The sequence below is a fragment of the Camellia sinensis genome, chromosome 9 (assembly GCF_055761805.1).
Source record: "Camellia sinensis isolate YWXY chromosome 9, ASM5576180v1, whole genome shotgun sequence".
In the NCBI taxonomy this organism is placed as follows: domain Eukaryota; kingdom Viridiplantae; phylum Streptophyta; class Magnoliopsida; order Ericales; family Theaceae; genus Camellia; species Camellia sinensis.
In genome coordinates this window covers 38358128-38380956 of record NC_138969.1, presented here as the reverse complement: position 1 = coordinate 38380956, position 22829 = coordinate 38358128, and the positions used below count along the sequence as shown (strand labels likewise).

Here is a 22829-nt window from a genome sequence, read left to right as displayed (position 1 = left end):
GTCACTGAAATGTCCAAAACATTTGCTAGACGTTAAGAATATCGTCGGATACTTATTGAAATGTTCAGAATATTGCCCAAAAAAAAAAAAAATAAATGGAAAAATTAGAGCAAAAAATAGCAACATGTGCTTAATATTGATAAAGTAAAAAGAAAAAAAAAAGTAACTACAAAAAATAGCAACAATGAGAAAAAATATATATGTTATTTTTCAATTTCTATAAAATTTAAATAAATAATTTTTATATTGATCAAACTAACAAAATAAATTTTAAAATTATAGAATGTAGTGTCAAAAGCAAAAATCTATTATGATTACCTAATATTTCCACCTAATATTTCCTACTATACGACTAAAAAGGGTACGTAGCCATCATTAGATATCTATTTCAACGCACTTTGGCCTCTCCTCTTCATGGCTTCTTCTTCTTCTTCCCCCATTATCATTGAGAAACTCATCCACACACACACATACAAATTCATTCTCTTCTTCTTCTTCTTCCTCGTATTCTTAGCTTCAATCAAACATTCCAATGGATGCTACACATCCATCTTCAGCTTTGGTGATTCGATCGCCGACACCGGCAACTTGGCTTGCATCTCGGAGTCTCCTCAGCCTCCCCACTTCATGTTACCACCCTATGGTGAAACCTACTTTCACCGCCCCACTGGCCGTTGCTCCGATGGCCGCCTCGTCATCGATTTCATCGGTACAGTACAAAAACAGACACATATGTACATATTCATATGCACAATTGCTTTTAGTAAGTGGGTTTTTCTACAATCTTGTTTTGATACAATTTTTTTAGTAGTTTTTTTAGGATGAAATAATTGCTAAAACAGTTGATGCCTTTGGCAAATACTGTAGAAGATTTTTATTGTTGTGAAAGTTTACTTTTTAGTTGGTTTTTTTTTTTTTTTGGGGGGGGGGGGGCTCAACTAACACAGAATATTATTTTACCCAGCGTGCTTAATTATCGAAATTATTTCAATTTCACCCCGTCTAGAAGTGGGTCTTTGTATATTTTTTTATAATTAAGGGGTCTAAATGTACAATCTTAAAGTTGAATAATGTTATAATTGTAATAAATATTTTTCGTTTTTATTTTTAGTGACATTTTTTGAATTTTTGAATTTTTAAAATCATTCATTACTCAAAGGAAATATAGTAAAAGAAATATATATATATATATATCACTAGCTTTGTTTTTGCTATTAGATCTTTTTTTTAGGTAATACGGAAAGTAAAACAACAGCCCAAATTAGGAAAGGAGAGGGTTAATCCCTCTCATACATAATTCCAATCATGTCAGTTATTAGAATGGGTCTTAGCAAAATAAAGGGGTCTTTATAGATCTTCAAGTCTTCCACTTGGTTTTCTCCCATATGAGCAAAGGGCATCTGTACAATGATTGACTTCTTTAAAAATGCGCTTGATAGTCCAATCCATTGGGGGAGGTAAAGAATTTGATGTCTTCCACAAGAGCACAGTAAGGGCAATTTGAGTGAGCCCCTTTATTGAGGAGTTTGATAATATCTTGACAGTTTGTTTCAATCATCACATTTCTCCAACCTTTTTTAATGAATGATGATTGTTCCGCAATAAATAGTCCATATTTCTGTTTCAAGATTTGTTACTACATCCAGCTTTCCAAAATATCCAAGAATCTAAAAATTTTTTGCATCTCTAGAAGCAATTTTTTTTCAACTTTTCTTGGCACATCCATCACCATATATCTTGATATTATCTATCGGAGGAGGCAACCAATTGATTGGTTTAGTTATTTGCTGATCAGAGCTTTCGTGGCATTGGAAGGCCTCATGGATCTCTTTGCTATTAGCTCTTGCTATAACTTTAGTAGTTATAGCTTTAGTAGAGTATTTACTAAAGTAAACAAATTTAGAACAAAAAAAAAAGAAAAAAGTGACCTTTTAACACTTTTGACACAAACAGGGTGAGTTCTGTCTGAAAAATAATAATCTTTTCTTTTTGTCTTTTAAATTGTCTAAAATCGAGCAATAAATTTTATTTTATTTTTTATTTTGAGCTTAAATAAGTAAAAAGTAATTTTTTTGTCTTAGAAATTTTTTGCACTGATTTTCCAGCTGAGTATCTTGGTCTACCTTTGGTGCCACCATATTTCGGTGGGCAAAATGGAAGTTGTATGAATTTCCAAGAAGGTGTGAATTTTGCAGTTGTGGGTGCTATTGCTCTGGATATTGACTTCTTTGAGCAAAGAGGAATTCACAATCCCTTCACAAATTGTTCTTTGGGAAATCAGTTGGATTGGTTCAAGAGAATGTTGCCATCTCTTTGCCACACTCCTTCAAGTAAGTTTTCTATATATGTATATGTATGTATGTATGTAAGTTCTCTCCTTTCCAAATTCATGTTAAAGGATTACTTTTTATTTTTATTTTTATTTTTTTATCAGAAAAGGAGAATATATTAAGTACCAAATTAGATTACATCTGAAAATAGCAGAGTCATAAGAGGGCTAGGGGATACACATTCCACAAAGGGGAATATGTTGAAGGATTATTTGTTCTCAATTTCTTTTATTTTTTAATTTTAATTTTATTTTTTTTAACTCTCTCGATAAAAAGAAAAAATCGTAATTATTAGCTCAGGTGAGAATCCTGCAATAAAAAATCTCCAGACATAATCAACTAAACAAAGTAACAGAGAGATTTAGAGACATAAAATCTTGTACTCAAATTCACCGAGTCATTGAGTGCTAAACAAACATAACTATTGCTTGAATGAATTTGGTCATCAGATCTCATAGAAAAATATTTGTGCTTTGCAAATTTTTTTTACATAAAATTTGGCTTTTACTGTGTTTTACTTTATCATAATTTTAAAAACATGTCAGTCAAAATTATTGTGAGAGTAATATTATCCAAATTAATAAATTTTATAAATTAGATTATTTTTGTTTATTGATATGACGCCTATCATAATAATATTAAAGTAAGTCATATTTCAGAATTCAATTTTTATTATTAATTTTTTTCATGACATTATAATTAATATGAAAAAAGTTTATAAAATGTTAAAGTAGTAGGCCATCATCATCAGGTTGAACCCTTGCATCATGCGGTTTGGGTTGGGGTGGGGTGGGGTGGGGTGGGGTGGGCAATGCAATGCAAAAGCCCATTCCCATCATCTTTAGAGTTTGTTTATTTTGAGAAGTAGGTGTCAGAACTAGATTAATAGTGATGAGGGCATAATAATTATCATGTTTGTTTTTAAAAGAGATCTCAAGATTCATAGTCCCTCAAGACTATGAAAGGCCTTAAATGAGGGGATCAGTAATGGCGTAGGGGAGGTATAAGGGTGTAAAAGCCGCGGTCCTAGGTGGGCCCAACCCGATTAGGCCCGTGTCCGAGCCTAGTCTAGGACTCTGAGCCTGGGCTTGGGCCGTCATTTTGAAGCCAGCCTGGCTCGTGGGCTTACTTCAGGCCCACTCAAAGTTCGGGCCGAGGCCCAGCCTGTTCGAGGACCAGTGTCTTTTTTAATAGAAAAAAATTAAAATTTTAGTGAAAAAATTGAAAAAAAATATTAAGGCCCACCCATGCCAGGCCCAATTTTGAGCCTAGGTCTAGGCTCGCCGACCTGTCCAAGGCTTGAATATCCTTGGGCCTCGGCCTAGGCCTAATTTTCTGGCCCGCGGCTAGGCCCAAATTTTGGCGAGAGCCTGCGCGGCCCGACATGGGCCGTTTCGAGCTCGAGTAGGCCAGGCCAAATTTACACCCCTAAGGAGGTGGTATTAAAAAATGAATCTCTTAGGACTATGGGTAAACTTACTATTTTACTTTTGTGTTTATTGCTAAATTTATTACTATGATATTCACTCTCAACATTTATTAATATTTTAATAATAATAATTTAATATAAAATTTATTTTGATAAATATATATAATTTAAAATGGGAGATTGATCAATAAGTCTCATATTTTGGACTTTGTAATCCATATAGTCTCATATTTTTTCTTGTGATCTATTTAGTTTTTTTGGATGCGTAATGACTCATTTGCTGCTATATTGGAGTGTCACATTTAGAAAAAATACACTAAAAAGTTTTTTACTGTCACATTATATCCGTTACGTTAGAGTATCACATTTGAGAAAAGTACACTAAAGAGTTTTTATTTTTTTAGCGTGTCACATCATACCCTGTCACATTAGAGTGCCACATGTCACGTTTGGAAAAAGTATATTAAGAAGTTTTTATTTTTTTTAGAGTGTTATATCATACCCGATACGTTGTCACGTTTGAGAAAAGTACACTAAGGAATTTTTATTTTTTTTGAAGTGTCACATCATACTAGTCACGTTGTCACATTAGGGAAAAGTAACTAAAGAGTTTTTATTTTTTCTGAAGTGTCACATCATACTCGCCACGTTGTTACATTAGGAAAAAGTATACTAAATAGTTTTTATATTTTTTGGAGTAAAAGTTTTAGTGTCACATCATATCCACCATGTTTTCACATTTCGGAAAAATACACTAAGGCATTTTTAATTTTTTTGGAGTATCACATCGTTGGAATGTCACATTAATACTTGTCACATTGGAGTATCACATAATACCTGTCATATTAATAAGATGGTATAGCTGTTCACCAAAACACTATCAAAATAAAAAATAGGATCATGTGGAAAGAAACTCTCCACTAAAAAGACTTAACAGATCAATAGAAAAAATTTAGGACTAATTGGAGTACTTGTTCATGAGATGAGATTTATTGCTAAATATCAGTATAAAAAAAATATATATATTTATAAAATATAGTTTTTAATATTAAAATATATATAACTCATCAAAGGGTATTTATGGAATTTTTAATATAAAATTAATTTAATAAATATATTTTTTAATATTAAAATGTAATAATATATTTATAATATATATAATGATTTATTAAAATTATAGGTACCAAAAAAATATGTATTTATAAAATATAATTATTAATATTAATATATATATATATATATATATATTTAACATAAAAAATGTATTTATGAAATTTCATATAGTTAATACCATCATAGAATGATAAAATAAATATTAATTCTTATTAGCCTGATGATCATAAAACAAACAATTTTTTTTTTTTTTTAGTTCTCTCACTAATTATCTTTTCACTAATAATTTTCACACTAAAAATTCAATATAACTTAACTCTGAAAACAAACAGGATATATGTATGGAAGTCAAAGTTGAAAAAATTTATAAAATGTTTATCGTATCCACTGAATATGGAAATCTGATTAGGTATGGACTCTTTTTAAAATTCATGTGTTGCATATGTAAGAAGGAAAATGCATGAGACCCCAGTGGGGGTACTGGGGTCCCTTCTGATTGGTCCAAAAAATTGTTTTTTTTTTTTTTTTTTTTTTTTTTTTTTTCAGCCACAAGCAGCCCCACGTGGAGGTGGGGGTGCTGGGGGTGCCCTGAAGCTGGGGGTCTCCAGCATTTCCCATGTAAGAATTATTCAATGACATTATCAGTCATAGTAACTTTCATCACATTTCTTCAGACTACTTACCTAAGTCACCCACATTTACAAATGATTATTGTCATTTTTAACACGTCACATAACACTAAAATTATTTTTACAATCTCAAACCCTAACTCTATTCCCTTATCTCACCTACCGCCCCCTACTACCAACTCCGTCCCTCCTTAAGCCCCTTCTTAGCCCCTTTTACCACTCTTAACCCCTTTTCACCTCTGGTGCCAACTCCAGTTCATATTTACGTATGGTATTGCACCCTAGCCACTTCCATCATCTTTTCTGTCCCGTCTCTTTGCACTGTTGCGACTCTTACCCTCATAGTCCTCTACTTCTCATGGCCTTTGTCCCAATTTCCCACTATTGCGACCCTAACCTTACAGTCCTTTCTCTCGCCACCATATAGTTGTTCTTTCTCATAGTCAATCTTTCTCTTTCTCTTTCTCTCTCTCTCTCTCTCTCTCTCTCAATCGATCTCTTTTACACTCTCTAGCTCATATGTGTTGTAGAGTGATGAAGTTATAAGGTAGAGAATGAAGTGTGGATGATAAAGATGGATTGAGAATGGGTGGACAAAGGTGGGAAGAGTTATCGGAGATGAGAATGAATAAGAAAAAAAAAAAACTAGAGCTCGTGTAGCTTGGTGAGGGTTGGGTTAGGTTTAGGATTTAATAGGTTATAATAGGATACATTTGTAATTAAAAAAAAAATAGAGAGACGAAGTTTCAAAAGTGTAAAAAAAAGGAGAAATTACAATTTAGCCTATATTTTAAAAATAAATTTTAAATTAATAATAAAATTTATCAACTTTAACAATTGAAATTCTAAATTTTTTCATCACTTTATAATTTTTTTTTGTTTTTGGAAGGGAGGGGGGTTGTTGTTGTGACCTTCTAACTAGTTCACAATTTCTCCTTAAAAAAAAAGGTAAATTATAGTGACACCCCTTGAGGTTTGTTCTTAATATATATACGTTCTTCACGTTTCGAAAAATTACCACTACAAGAAAAAGCACTATTGGTGACTGAAAAATCACATTTCGTCGTTGAAAGTATAGCATTTGGCAACTAAAAATTTTTTGTAGCCAAAAGTATAGGTTTTGACGACTAAAAATTTGTTTGGTCGCCAATATATGGCTTTTAGCGACTAAAAAAAATTTAGTAGCCAAAAGTGAGGCATTCGGCGACTAAAATCTGTTTGGTCGTCAAAAGTCAGGCTTTTACCGACTAAAAAAATTTTAGTACTCAAAAGTAAGGCCCTTTGGCGACTAAAAAAAAATTAGTAGCCAAAAGTGAAGCATTCGGCGACTAAAAACATGTTTAGTAATTGAAAGTGAGGCTTTTTGGCGACTAAAAAAAAGTTTAGTCGCCAAAAGTGCTGTCCTTTTTTTTTCTGCTAAATAATTTATTTTTACATAAATTATGTTCAATAAAAAATAATTATGTTTATATATATACTTTGATATTAATACAGGTCTAAGTACTATATAAATAATATATGTTGCATATATAATTATATAATGTTATGAGGGCGTAGTGGAAAGAGTGTTTTGTATAAGATTTATGGTGTGGAAGGTTGATGGTTCGAATCCCTACAAGAGCGTGTAGGTTTTTTTTTTTTGGAATGAGCTTTTAGCGACCAAATCTGTTTTTTTTTTTTTGGAATGAGCTTTTAGCGACCAAATCTGTTTGCTGGCCGATTCCTTGAGTATTGGCGACGAAAATATTAGTCGGTAAATGTATAATTTAAAAAAATATAATTGACTATTGGCGACTAAAGTTTTGGTCGGTAAAGACTTTCTTTTTGGCGACTAAAAGTTTTTTAGTCGCCAATACCTTTCCCGACCGTTTTCCAGCGACCAAACAAGCGACTAAAAAATTTAATTGGAGAAACTTAAAAATCGACTTTTGACGACTAAAAATTAACTTTTGACGACTTAAAATTTAATCGCCAAATATATTTTTTCTTATAGTGTACATTTCCCTCCTTGTGGTTTGCAATCACATTGCAATTTACTAATTCTATTACTTAACAGTAGAGTTAGCAAATAACTTTTGCTGAACCTCAACAACTAAAATTTTTAAATACCAAATTTACTCTCAAATTACGTCAACTCTTTGAGTTGAGAAATTGTTTAATAAACTCACCTCATGACTATCATCTCCAAGCAGAGTATCACCTTTCTTTCTTCTCCTTTTACCTACTGCTTTGGCCAATTATTTTCACCACCACTAGTGATGAGGTATTACACATCTACACATCTTTGACCCACTATTAACACCACTGTACCGAGACACTAGGTGAAGGTACACTGGGATGGTGAGGGAGTGATGAAGTCACTGGCATGGAAGAATTGAGAGATTGTTAAGGTACACTGGTGGACAGCACCACACCATTGATTGTGAAACCCATATTCATTATGTTGTTGCTCAATCTCTTGAAAAAGTACATTTGATTTGTGTGTGTATATATGTATATATAATGGTTGTGTTGATTTAATTGTAGCCCATGTGACTTTTTTGTGATGTCATGAACGCTGATTGAAATTTATTATTTATAGTGATGCAAATTGTTGAGGATGATCAGTAGGGAGCAAAGATAGTAATTGAATAAATGTTTGATGACGATTTGCTTATCTTCTTTCTTTTGCTTTGTTTCTCAGTGGGTATAGAGAAATCAATTATTGGTAGTGTTGTCTTGGGTAATGGTGAAGCTGAGATGTTTGATAATTTGTCTATGAGCATTGATGGGTGAGAGATGATGGATGTGAATCGTTATGATAAAGGTTGGTGGCATGTATGTTATGGTTGAGACAAGAGATGATGGTTGTAATAGTGGGATTAGAAAGGGAAGAGGGTAATATGATACTTTTATAATTTCATTGAAAGGCATTAAGGTCATTATGTATTTTTGGTTTAGTTTTGTTAAGGGACAAGGTCTGGTGGGGGTGTAATGTAATTTGCAGAACGTGAGATTTCTATTAAGGGTAAATTTTCAGGGGTGTTAGTATAATTTATTCAAAAATAAAAAAGAAAATGGTATTAATGGCCGACACAATTATAGTGTGTGACATCCTCACATACGTCACGGTTTGTTTTTATTTTCAAAAATGATTTAGACCTCTAAAAGAAGAGCTCTAATAGAGCACTAATTTGTCTTTTTCTTCCCTCTTTTTTGTCTTATACTTCACTGTTTTATTTTTTTATTTTTTTATTTATTTTTATTTTTTTTATTGGTTGACAGCTCATTAGAGCTGTCCTTTTGCAGCTCTAATTAGAGCTCCGGAGCATGACCCTTTTATTTTTGTTTTGTTTTGTTTTTTTATTGCACATGTGTACCAGGTGCTTTTTAATTTTAATTTTTTTGGGGTTCAACTTTTAGTACTTATTTGGAATAATATATTCGTGCAATAAAGTTTTCATGGACCACGAGGTAGAATTATTTATTAAGTAAATTATAAACATATTTCTTAATTTTTTTTAAAACATATATTATTTTTTACAATTTTAAAAATTATATTTTGTCTTTTTAAATTTTTAATCACATAATAAATGATTACTTTTTATTAATAAATAAATTCAATTAATAAGTTTTATTAATGTTAGAAATATATTTCAATAACAATTCAAGTATTTATATTATTGTATAGGAGAGTAGTTAATTTTTTTTTTGTTAATTCTATTAAATAATTTTTTTAATAAAAGGGTATTTGTAATTTTCAAAAACAAAGGAGGCAATCTGTATTTTAAATAAATTTTAAAGGACGTATTTCTTATTTATCCTTATTTATTTATGGAGAAATAGAAAATACATGAAACAGCTACAAAATAATTGCACTACCAATGTTTTTTTTTTTTTTTTGGTACAACTCTGTCACACAAGAAGAGTTACACCAATCACATGTATGAATTTACACTACACATATATAGGAGAGTTGCACCATCATAAAAATATAATTTTTTTTTCTCACTACTCTACTGAAATGTAATTTTTCCTTTATTTATTATAAAAGCACAAGGAAAGACACTACACTTGAGGCTACATACGAATCGAACCGAGCCGAGATTTAGTATGTTTGGACTTATTTGTTAAGATTTTTATGAGTTTAAACCTGAACTCAATAAAAATTTAACGAACCGAGGTCGAGCCAAGTTGGCTTAGGCTTGATTCGAATTCGAGTCTGTTCACGAGTCTTAACAAGGCAAAGAAATTATAAATTCATACTTATATACGAGACTAAAATTACAATTATAATTTTAATTATACAATTATATATAAATATATTTTAAAAAAAAGTCAATATCTTACTAAAATAATAAGATCTATCACTACTATTATATAAATATATTATCTATAATTAGCTATTATTTATATATAAATAAATTTAGCTATTAATTATATTTATATTATTTAAATATATAAATAACTTATTTATTTTATTTTTATACATATTTTTACATTATTTAATATATAAATAATATATTTATTCTATTATTTAAATAAATGTTAAACAAATCAGCTAACGAGTTGAGCTAACGAGTTGAACTAACGAGCCAAATTTTACTATGTTTGAATTTATTTATTAAATTTTTAACAAATTTGAGCTCAAATTTAAATATAATAAAAATTTAAATTCTAATTAAGTTGGAACCGGTCCACGGACAGGTCTGTGAATTCATTTGCTGCTCCAACTACACAACTGGGGAGGCCACTTGCTAAAAGCCCAAGCCTTCTTTTGGCATTGGAATATTCAATTAGGGCCCACTGAGACATTTTTCCTCTTTACAGATTTGCCTTTTTATTTTTATTTTTAATTATAATAAAATAAACAGCGTTAGATTATTTTCAATAATTTTAAAATATTATTCATAAAATTTATTTTTAATAAAATTTTAAAACATTTTTTTACACAAATCTGAATAGTATTAAATAATGTTTCAAAAACACTCGTCAAATGTTAATAAGTGCTTCAGAGGCGCTCTTTAGTATTAAAATTGGGATAAAAAAATTTCTTAAAAATAAATAAAAAGCTAGAAAGGATATTAATTTAGTGAAAAATATATTAAATTTAGTAAAAAAACAATATCTCATAATATGATTTGAGAGGCAATTTGTGGTTGTCAACTGGTCATAGTTTGTAAAATATCTCTCGGAAAGATGTGGAGTGCTATTAAAAATCTACGGTGTTCAATATCATTTTCAAAAACTTATGTTTTATTTATTTTTGAAAATTAAAATTAAAATTAAATTTTTTTTTAATAGTTTGTTTTTAAAAACAATTTTGGGATAAGAAAATATAAATAACAAGCTACACCAAACATGGTCTTTACTTGTTGGCCACCAATTTTGTTTTAGGCCATCTCAATTATGTTTTTGAAACCAAAATGTGATACCGGCTACATGGTTGATAGGAATGGCAATGGGGCTGGGCGGCGCTGGGGACCCCATTCTCCATTCCCGATCCCCGATAATGAGAAATTTCCCGTTCCCGGCCCCAATCCCCGGCAGGAATCCCATCGCTCCAGCCCCCGATTGGGGATCAAGTATCCCCGACCCCTCAAATTCCCCGAATTACAATTTTTTTATCAACAGATTATTTATCAATAAACAGATATATTAATGATAGATCTATTATTTATCAACAGATCAACAGATCAATAAACAGATCTATAAATTGAACAGATCTATAAAAATAATCCTTCAAATTCATAATAAATAAATTTAGAGGAAAAAAAAAATAGAGGTTGAGGAAAATATATATACACTCAGATATATATATATATATATATATAATATACATATATGTAAATCCCAGATCGAAATCCCTAAAGAGAGAGAGAAAGAGAGTAGCGACGGAGGAGCGGCGGTGAGGGAGGATCGGTGGTGAGGGAGAGAGAGCAGTAGCCCCGTCGTGTGTGTGCGCGTGTGTGTGTGTGAGAGAGAGAGAGAGAGAGAGAGAGAGAGAGGGAGGGAAGCGAAACTGTAAACGGCAGAGGCGGTAAGGGAGGATCGGTGGTGACGGAGGATCATTGGTGAGAAGGGAGGCGCAGCGGTGAGAGAAAGAGAGAGGGGAAGACCAAACCAGTGGTGATGGCGAGCGAGAGAGAGAGAGGAGCGGAGCAGAGCACCAGCGCCATGTGTGTGACTAAGTGAGAGGCTCCGTGTGTGTGTGTCAAACCCTAAACAAACACAAGCATATAATATATATACCAGGGACAAAACAGTAAATTTACCTTGGGGACTAAATGGGGCGGGTTTGGGGCCGGGCTGGGTCCGGGTCTGAAACGTCTATCCCCATCATCGGCTCGGATATCATCAGGGATGAACTTTTGAATACCATCTCCGGCCCGTCGGGGATATTTTTCGGTGAATAATCATTGAATTCGGGATCGGGGGGTCGGGTCCCCGTTGGGCCGGATTCAGATTGCCATTGGTTGATTCTGTATTTAATTTTCTATTCTTTAAATGATTAATATTTTTATGATCTATTATTGCCTTTGTTATAATGTTGTGAAATTTCAGATTGCAAGAAACTGCTAAGGAATTCTCTGGTTCTAATGGGTGAAATAGGAGGGAATGATTACAACCATGCATTTGATTCAGGAAGAAACATAGAAGAGATCCAATCATTTGTACCTCCTGTTATTAATGCCATTGGTTTTGCCATCAATGTTAGAACTTTTTAATTAATACCTGCCAAACGGTCTTGATTTTTTGTGTAAACTAATGGGCCAGGCTATACCGGCCTAAAATTTAATCACCAGGCTAAGGCTTGTGGGCTTTGATTGATCAGCAGACGGAGTTTGAATCGACCCATCTTAGATTCTTGAAGTCCAAACCTCACCTATGGGCTTAAAATACAGATTCATGGGCTTACGACCCACAAGGCTCTTTTCCCTTATTTAGGGTTTATATTGAATTTTTTTTATTAAATAAAAAATCATTGTGTAAATAGGATGATTATTCAGTATTTCCTGAATATGAACACGTGGTGCTCCATAAGATTTTGATTGGTAGAGAGGGATAGGGGGCCACGATTTATGTTAGGAATGGGGGAACAACATAGAACTAAATAATTGATGATTGGTTTGGAATACGGCCACGTGGTGGTTCGGAATTATTGAATAATTTCCCATGTAAATAAGGGGTTTCAATACAGAAGTTTAAGGTTGAGTTTGACAATAATAGTTTTAGTTTTATTCGTTTATTATTTTTAAGAATAAAATTGTTGCAACTTTTTAGCATTGGGAAAGTTTAGGCAAGTTGATTATATATTTTTGCTTTTTCTTTTTCTTTTTTTCTTTCCAAATATATTTTTGAAGATCCTGAAAAGTAAAAGATTTAAAAGTAAGTTTTATTTATTTATTTTTACTAAAGATTAAAAAAAGTGGCATTTTGAGACATTGTCAAACATAGACGAATCTTATTAAAAAAGTTGCTCTTTTCACGATTATCAACTAAAAATTTGTAGCCGAACAGTCTAGGTTTTGTAAACTTAAACAGAGAAAACAAAATGGCTAAAAAAGCCGAAGTCAAACAAGGCCTAAAGTGCATCACAAGTTTATGAGCTGGGTTCTAGGTAGCCCACTATAGGCGGGGCATGATCCAAACCCTTAGGCCCAATCCCAGCACATATATTTTCGTGCTGGTTTGGACCAACTCAGTCTTGGGCCTGGCCTTGGTTGGGATACCCAACGGGACGTGGGCACTTGATGGGCTGTGAGCTTCGGCCTTTGTGATGAGGCCCAAGTAAGTTCAACAGAATTTGTTGGTGGATTTTACTTCATAGCTCCAAATCAAGCTATTTAGTTGTTTTATGGAATTAATTTTGGGATATACATATTTGTAGGAGTTGATTGAGCTTGGGGCAGTGACACTCATGGTTCCACGGAACTTCCCAATTGGGTGCCGACCAACTTTCTTAACTAATTTTATGAGTTCAAATAAAGAAGCCTACGATCCTGAAACTGGCTGCCTTATATGGTTGAATGAGTTTGCTATGTACCACAATGATATGCTTCAGATAGAACTGAATCGGATTCAAAAACTTCATCCTTATGCTACGATTATCTATGCAGATTATTACAACGCTGCAATGCGCTTCTTTCGCTCTCCTATCGAATACGGTAATTTTATATACATCATTTTATTCATTTCATATCATTACATTGGCGTGTTTTGTTTTTTCTACGCAACAAAATTACTGTAACTCTTCTATAATATGTTGATTGGTAATCCATATGAGAAAAGTAGAATTGAAGGATTGAGAAAATTCCATTGGAGATTTTTTAGTTTTTAATAAAAAACTGATAAGCAATAAGGCATAAAATGAAATGTTGTTTAGAGTAAAAACAAAGATCTAATAGCATTAGAAAACAATCAACGAAGGCAGTTTTTTTTGCCAAGCAAGAAAATAATGTAGAAAATTACTAAAAGCTTTAAATTTGTGTGCTAAACCCAAATACGAGGAAAGATATATACTAGAAGGTCATAGAAACGTGCCATAATAAATTGAAACTTTCTAGAAAAAAATATAACCAAAACAATTATTTTTTATAATGGCAAAATCACTAATTTAAGGGCCAAGACCAACAAATTATTTTGATAACTGCATTAGGTCACAGCAAAACAATGAGTTTTGCTTGTTGGACCATTACCAATCAAACACGGGCCTTTTGGTCTAAATCCACCTATGTTGAGCTGAATTTATAAATACTACTTTGCTATCCGATGGTCAAATTCAAGAATTGGGCTGCTACCATGTCTGCAACCTCTCACGACTTGACTTTGAAATCAAGAATTTATTGGCTTTTTGGCTCGGTTTTGAAATATACTATTCTAGATTGAATTGGGCTTATGATTTCAATATATACTAGGTGAATGAGCATATTCATGGCAAATTTATAATCTTTGACATTTTGATTTTAGGGTTTAGTGGAGGAGCTCTCACTGCGTGCTGTGGAGCAAGAGGTCCCTACAATTTCGACCCATCTGTGGAGTGTGGGTATCCAGCATCAACAGCTTGTGATGACCCTTCTTCACATGTTAGCTGGGATGGTTTACACATGACAGAGGCAGCTTATAGATGGATTGCCAAAGGGTTATTACAAGGACCATACACTGTCCCTCCCGTTAACACCTCATTCTGTGTTTCCCTTCCTGTGATCAGTACTAAATCTTCCAAGTAGCTTGGAGAATCATGCTCTCCGTCACAGTTATTCCTTACACTGAATAATGCTTTATTTGATGCAAAATTGGATCTCAGTGTTGTGCAATTTGGTTTTTTTAAACGGGTTCTTGGCAAACTTGAAACAAATTTAACCAATTGCAGTTGAAACCATGGTGGAAACCAAAAATAGTGGAACCCACATTAATAAATAAACGTGATTATTATGAATGGATGACCTTGTTAACATATAATATATACACCCCATTACCATGTATAGCTGTAAACGACCTTGTGTCTGTAAAGGCCACAATGTGTAGCTGTAAAGGCCACAACTTTCACTTTAGCTTTAGCTTATCTCAATGTAATTACCAGGCATCCGATTCCATTTGTCTCCTTCTCCTCTCTATAAAGAGAGGGAGCTCACCCTCTTGTATTCACACAGAAACATAATATAACAACACCAATTCTTCAATTCAGTCTCTCTCTGTTCTCTCCCTCCTTACCAATCTTTCATGGTATCAGAGCCCAGAAATACAATTTTGGCATCCCTCAATTTTGGTGCTTAGTTCCGTACACAGTGGACTATACCAAACAGCTCGGAATCTCCTTACGATTCCAATGGCACCAAGCCCATCACCAGAAAAGCCCTCACGCGCTCTCATGCGCTGCTTCTTTGCTCGGTGCGTTTCTGCTTCCGTTGCCACTCTCAAACGCGCTGCCACGCGCCTTCCACCCTGCCCTGTCGTGCGCCGCGCCTGCTACTGTGCACCCGCGTGCGCTGTTCGTCTACCGTGAGCCGCGCGTGCGCCGTTCCGCTATTGTGCACCCGCGTGCGCCATTCTGCTAACATATGCTGCCAGCCCCCTCTGCTACCGTGCGCCGCACGCCTTCCCTGCTAACGTGCGCCGTTGACATCATTTTCCATCCTGCTGACATCATCCCTACACAGCCCACCTTTCCTAGCTATTTTCGACCTTCCGGACTCACTGGTACACTCTGTTTTACCTAATTTTGCTTCTACAGGTCTCTCCCCATCTATTTAGCCCTCCTCCACTATTATTATGGATCGTCCTGATGCCTCCCATCCCATTTCCGTTATTTTGGATGGTTCCAACTATGTTCTATGGGCCCAAGCCATGTCTTCCTTCCTCAAACGAAAGAAGCTCTGGCGAATTATCACTGGGGACATGACCCAACCGGTCAAAGACACTGCTGAAACCACTGTTTCTCCTGCTACTCCTACATATGAAGATCGTCTTGAGAAATGGGACAGTAAGAATTACCAAATCATTACCTGGTTTCGCAATACTTCTGTTACCTCTATCAGTCTTCAGTTTGGTCGCTTTCAGCTTGACTCTGTCACTACTCCTGCAAAAGACATGTGGGACTTTTTGAAAGAACGATACCAGACTACTGGTCTTGCTCATCAATATCAACTTCAGAGTCAACTTCATCGGATGTGCCAAGAATCTAGTCAGTCCATCAATGACTTCCTTTCTCAAATGTACTCCGTTTGGGACCAGCTTGCTCTTTCCGAACCAACTTGGCCTCACCGAGAAGATGCTGTTTTATTTACTGCTTATCGTAATCAGCAAAGGTTGGTGCACTTTCTCATGCTCTCACTTCATCTTTTGAGCCCGTACGTGCCTCTCTTCTTCATCGCCATCCCTTGCCCACTCTGGAACAAGCTATTTCTGAGTTGCTATCAGAAGAGACTCGTCTTGGTACTCTCCAAACTCATCATGTGGACTCTGTTCTTGCCACTCCCTCGTACCGGCCATCATTCCCCCAGCGGACCACTGCCTGTCTCTACTGTCAGAATCGGGGCCTTCCTTCCACACATCTCCTGGTCAATTGCCCAGTCAGAACCTGCCGATATTGCAACAAACTTAGTCCTGGTCATCTGCAACAGGATTGTTTTCGCCATCCGTCCCGCTCATCCTCCAACAGCCACTCTTCTCGCGTTGGTTCTTCTCGGGGGAGCTTTCATCGTTCCAGGAATCAATCTCATTTTGGGAATCAGTCTTCTCACACCGCCACTGCTGCTGCTGCCGCTGAGAGTTTTTCTGAGTCTCCGGCTCTGTCTACCCCTCTCTTTTTTCCAACGGATGTCGAGGCCATGTTCAAACACCTTCTCTTCCCTTCTGGTATACCTCCTCCTACTGCTTTGTCTGTAATTCCAGGTAACTCTTCTTGGTATTTTGATTCTGCCTGTCGTAATCATATGACCTCCAGTTCAACTATATTTTCTTCCATCTCTTCATCTCCTCATATTCCCTCAATTCAAACTGCTGATGGTTCTCTCATGACTGTCCGTCATCTTGGTACTGTTTCCACATCTTCCTTAACTTTACCTCAAGTTTATCATATCCCTGCTCTCACTTTAAACCTTATCTCTATTGGTCAATTATGTGAACTTGGTCTAACTGTCACCTTTTCTGCTACTCATTGTTTGGTGTAGGACCCTCAGACGAGGCAGACTATTGGGATCGGCCGTAAGCACGGACGTCTCTACGAGCTCATTCACCTTCATGTTCCTGTCTCTCCTCAGATCGCTGCTCCTACATCTGCTTCCTCATTATCTCATTTTCATCTTTGGCATTGTCGCTTAGGACATATTTCTATTACTCGCTTAAAGTCTTTGGTTTCTAGTGGACAATTGGGTCATGTAATTCCAGATACTTTCGATTGTATACCCTGTCAACTTGCCAAACAACCTGCTTTATCATTCAATAAAAGTACTTCTGTTTCCTGTGAACCTTTTAATCTTATACATTCGGATATTTGGGGCCCTTCCCCTACCACTACTATGGGGGGATCTCGTTATTTTGTTGTTTTCATTGATGATTTTTCACGGTTTACTTGGATTTTTCTCATGAAAACTCGGTCTGACCTCAAAACCCTTTATTATCGATTTGCCCAAATGATCCGCACCCAATTTTCCAAAACCATCAAACTTTTTCGCTCCGACAATGCTATGGAATATCGGGATTCAGATTTCCTTTCTTTTCTTCAGAGTCATGGTACACTGCCTCATCGTTCCTGTGCTGGCACGTCCCAGCAAAATGGCCGTGCTGAACGGAAACATAGGCATATTCTTGACACTACTCGCGCTCTCCTTCTCTCTTCTTCCTGCCCAGAAAACTTTTGGGGGGAAGCTGCCCTCACTGCTGTCTACACTATCAATTGTGCTCCTTCCCCTGTCATCCATAATCAAACTCCCTTTGAACGTCTGCATGGCACTCCCCCTCCCTATGCTAACCTTCGGGTTTTTGGCTCTGCCTGCTTTGTTCTCCTTCAATCTCATGAACGCACCAAGCTTGAACCGCGTTCTCGTCTTTGTTGCTTTCTTGGGTATGGAATTGAACATAAAGGTTTTCGCTGTTGGGACCCTCTCTCTAAACGTCTTCGTATCTCCCGCCATGTCATTTTTTGGGAGCACCAAATGTTTTCCTTCCTATCCTCCTTTCACTTACCTGCACTTTCCACTAATGTACTGTTTACTAATCCTTCCATCGATCTCTTCTCTGATGATTTTGATACAGGTCCCTCCGTCATTGAGACGCCCTTGCTCACTCCTGCTTCCGACCAGATTGCTCTCCCTGAAGGTCCACCTCTCCCTGCACCACCTTCTTCTCCACCGGTTCTTCCTCCCACCGATCCTCCTATGGGTCGACCACACCGGGTAACTCAACCTCCTATCCACCTTCGTGATTATATTGTTGGGTCTGCTGCCTTTTCTACTTATGAACCTACCTCCTATCGTGAGGCTTGTATTAATCCTCTTTGGCAGCAAGCTATGTCTGATGAACTTCAGGCTTTGGACAAAACTCATACTTGGGATCTTGTTGACCTTCCCCCTGGCAAAACTGCGATTGGCTGCAAATGGGTTTACAAAATCAAGACTCATTCTGATGGCTCTATTGAACGCTACAAAGCTCGTCTTGTTGCCAAGGGTTTCAACCAGGAATATGGGATTGATTATGAGGAAACCTTCTCCCCCGTTGCTCGGCTTACCTCTGTTCGCAGTTTACTGGCTGTTGCTGCTGCTCGCCACTGGGAGCTTTTTCAAATGGATGTCAAAAATGCCTTCCTCAATGGTAATCTTCTTGAGGAGGTCTACATGCAACCTCCACCTGGGTCTACTTTTCCCCCTCATAAGGTTTGCAAACTACAGCGTGCCCTTTATGGCCTCAAGCAAGCACCCCGTGCCTGGTTTGCTAAGTTCAGTTCTACCATTCATGACTTCGGGTTCACCTCTAGCTCCTATGACTCTGCTCTTTTTATACGGACTACTCCTCATGGTACCACTCTTCTCCTTCTGTATGTGGATGATATGATTATCACTGGTAATGATGCAGCTGGTATTCTCCACCTCAAACGTTTTCTCCACCGTCAGTTTGAGATGAAGGACCTTGGTACTCTCAACTATTTTTTTAGGCCTTGAAGTCTCTCATGATTCTACTGGCTCTTATTTATCTCAGGCCAAATATGCATCCGATCTTCTGGCTCGTGCTAGTCTTACTGATTGCAAAACTACATCTACTCCAGTTGATCCTCAGATTCGTCTCACTCCTCTCGACGGGGCTCTCCTCCCTGATGCTACTCTTTATCGTCAGCTCGTCGGTAGTCTTGTTTATCTCACAGTGACTCGTCCTGACATTGCCTATGCTGTTCACATTGTTAGTCAGTACATGTCGGCTCCTTGCACTCCCCACTATACTGCTCTACTCCACATCCTTCGATACATCAAAGGCACCCTGTTCCATGGCCTTCACTACTCTGCTTTCTCATCTCTTGAACTGCGTGCCTTCTCTGATGCTGATTGGGCTGGGGATCCTACGGATCGACGCTCCACCACGGGATTTTGTTTCTTCTTAGGGGATTCTCTTCTTACTTGGCGTAGCAAAAAACAATCCCTCACTGCCCGTTCTAGTACCGAAGCTGAATACCGGGCCCTTGCTGATACTACTCAGGAACTTCTCTGGCTTCGCTGGCTCCTCACTGATATGGGTATTTCCTCTTCTGGCGCTACCGCTCTTTATTGTGACAATCAGAGTGCCATTCAGATTGCTCACAATGATGTTTTTCATGATCGTACCAAGCATATTGAGATTGATTGCCACTTCATTCGCCAACATGTTACACGTGGTACTGTTCATCTTCTCCCCATTGCTTCTGCCGATCAACCTGCTGATATTTTCACCAAGGCTCATCCTCTTGGGCGCTTCCGTGATCTTGTTTCCAAACTCAACTTGGTCGATGCCTACCCTCCTTGAGTTTGCGGGGGGCTGTTAACATATAATATATACACCCCACTACCATGTATAGCTGTAAAAGACCTTGTGTCTGTAAAGGCCACAATGTGTAGCTGTAAAGGCCACAACTTTCACTTTAGCTTTAGCTTATCTCAATGTAATTACCAGGCATCCGATTCCATTTGTCTCCTTCTCCTCTCTATAAAGAGAGGGAGCTCACCCTCTTGTATTCACACAGAAACATAATATAACAACACCAATTCTTCAATTCAGTCTCTCTCTGTTCTCTCCCTCCTTACCAATCTTTCAGACCTAATGCTCTAGACTTCTACTAAAGTATGATTGAGAAGGATAAGATATATACAATCTTATCTTTATTTTTGGAGATATGGTTTCGTTACTAGAACTTGAGCGCCAATGATACAAACAAAAAGTCATACTATTGACTAAATTGCCTTTTTGTGTAGTAGTAAAAATATATGATAAAGAAATTCATGTGTATTAAACCCATTTCAAAAAGTAATGAAACGATTTTCATCAAAACTGTCTTTTAGATGGTTAATCAAGGTGAGAGTAATAAAAAAAATAAAAATGCGTGAACAGCTAAGAAAATAAGAGGCTTTTTGGGTATTGCAACAAGTTATAGGCTTGTAGTTTGTGGATTTGGTTGGATATAAAACAAGGTATAGGAAAAATGGGCATGGCATCTATAGTTCCTTCCCTATTTATGGTAGCTAAGGTGTTTGTTTCAATGCCTCTTAGGCAAGTCTTCAATTGTAGCAGGGTTTGGTCTTCATGTTTTGTTAGTCTATTGGGGTTTTGGTGATTGATGCAGGTTATTTGAGTTTATTATCAACCTCCATTTATCAATAAAGTTTATATTTTCTCTGATAAAAAAAAAAGAAAAAGAAAAAGAAAAAGAAAAAGAAAAAGAAAAAGAAAAAAAAGACCAACCTCTAGTAATTAATGTGCCAATTTAACACTGCCCTACCTTTCTGTTAGCAAAAATTTGGTTTGGATCAAATCAATTATGGTTGGTGTTTTATACCTTGACAGATTCAAGGACTTCTTTAGATGTTATCGACATAGAAAAACAAACTAAAAACTGATATTGTATTGTTGAAATTGTTACTTGTTAAAAAGATTTGAACAAGAACAAAAGCAAAAATACAAAAAACCAAAATAAAATGTTTACTAATTACAAGAACCAAAAAATCACTAAATCACTAAATTTAAACTACTTCTAGAGAGAATAAACTATTTCTATAGAACTATTCTAAACTCATGTTGAGTGTTGGGTTTGATTGATCTTTTTTGTTTCCTTCTCTGCCTATTTATAGGCTTACAACCATGCAGTTCCTTTCAAAACAACAGTTCCATAAGACAACTCCTCAATGATAAAGCAACCCACAATCTAGCATCAACTCATGCGTGTCAACTCCAACTTCCTCTACTACTCCATTATGTATTCAACTGCCTCCTGCACAAGCAATAAGATAACAATAATAATAACATAGAATATAAATATTTATGGTCATTATTTTATGTTAAAAATAATTTATGGTCTAAATCAACATACCAAAATCGACTGGTTGCAACCAATGAAATTAGATTTGGCTATAATTGACAAGCCACAATCAATTAAACGAGACTTGACCATAATTAACAAGTCATAATCGATGGAAAATTATTTTTTGGCGTCAACAATGCTCTCCTCATTTAAGGTAAAAGTGAATTTTGCCTTAAATGAAATAAAAGACAAAAAATTTGAACTAACTAAAATGACATTTTTTCACCATTGTTGTTTTTGAAACCATATTGCAAAGATTAACTTCTGGTATGATCCACACATCCATAGTGAATGTTGGATTCCAAAACTCAAATAGTTGAATGTCATGAAAAATTCATAAATTTTGACACTTTGAACAATGTCAAAAAATTCACATTCGACAAACATGGGTTGTTCATAATTTTCAGTCACTTTTGGCATCAAGTAAATCTTTACCATCATTTTGTGATAGATTTTCATCATTTTTTTGCCAAAATGGACTGTTTTTCTTTTTTAGCCATTAATGGCTGGCTTGTCACTCTTTGCTATGTTTGGCAAAAAATATGCCTCCCAAGTGTATTTTTACCATCATTTTGTAATGAATTTTTAACATTTTTTGAGTGAAGGGTCTATTTTTCTATTTTAGCCACTATTGGCCTATGAAAATGAAAATTCTCCAAAATCATATTGTCTTCATAACTTGGTGTACTAACCCTTTGAGCCACATACCTTGGCTATTCGTGAATAATTGGCTCCATAGGAATATGGGTATTAGCTTCCCAAGTCACATTATTTTCATACCTTAATTTTTTCTTGGCCATTAAGCCTTCTAAATTATGCTCCCAATATTGAATTTGTTCATCAATTAAGTAAATTTGGCCTTCAAATTGATGAATTTTTCATCAAAATAATTTAAATCTCTTTGCATCAAATAATATGGAGATGATGAAATTATTTGAAATCTTTACCGATAAAGAGAATTAATTTCTCTTCTTATGGCTAAACTTTCACTCCCGCGCTAATAAATTTTATTCTTACAACGTCAAATCAAATAATTTATTATGCCATTATGTTGGCAATAGGTGTTAAAATCATTATCATAATATTGGCAATCTTTAGACATGAAAAATGAGGCATTCCATTGATTATTTATAGCCATGGGAATACTGCCACTCCATTGGCAGTTTGCATCCATGGGTGCATAAGATGTAGACATACCACTTGAAGGTATGATTCCATAAGAATTAGTTTGCTTCTTCATCACCATAACTCCAAATTAGACAGGCCCCACTGGGTGTGCCAAAATATGTCAGCAAAAATTTGGTTTAGGT

The 22829-nt window shown here is 35.7% G+C and overlaps 1 protein-coding gene across 1 annotated transcript; it reads left to right on the top strand.

The window, feature by feature from the left end:
- Positions 1-310: 310 nt before the first annotated feature.
- Positions 311-14786, top strand: LOC114294999 (GDSL esterase/lipase At1g28570-like). The gene is made up of 5 exons (XM_082886582.1): positions 311-709; positions 2106-2330; positions 12045-12193; positions 13372-13648; positions 14451-14786. The coding sequence occupies exons 1-5, from the start codon at positions 415-417 to the stop codon at positions 14708-14710; spliced, it is 1206 nt and encodes a 401-aa protein (XP_082742708.1). The 5' UTR covers positions 311-414; the 3' UTR covers positions 14711-14786.
- Positions 14787-22829: the final 8043 nt, after the last annotated feature.

Coding starts and splice junctions, on each gene's coding strand:
- LOC114294999 (XM_082886582.1), top strand. CDS start 415: ATGGCTTCTTCTTCTTCTTCCCCCATTATCATTGAGAAACTCATCCAC. Junction 710..2,105: donor CCTCGTCATCGATTTCATCG/GTACAGTACAAA, acceptor CTGATTTTCCAG/CTGAGTATCTTGGTCTACCT. Junction 2,331..12,044: donor TCTTTGCCACACTCCTTCAA/GTAAGTTTTCTA, acceptor GTGAAATTTCAG/ATTGCAAGAAACTGCTAAGG.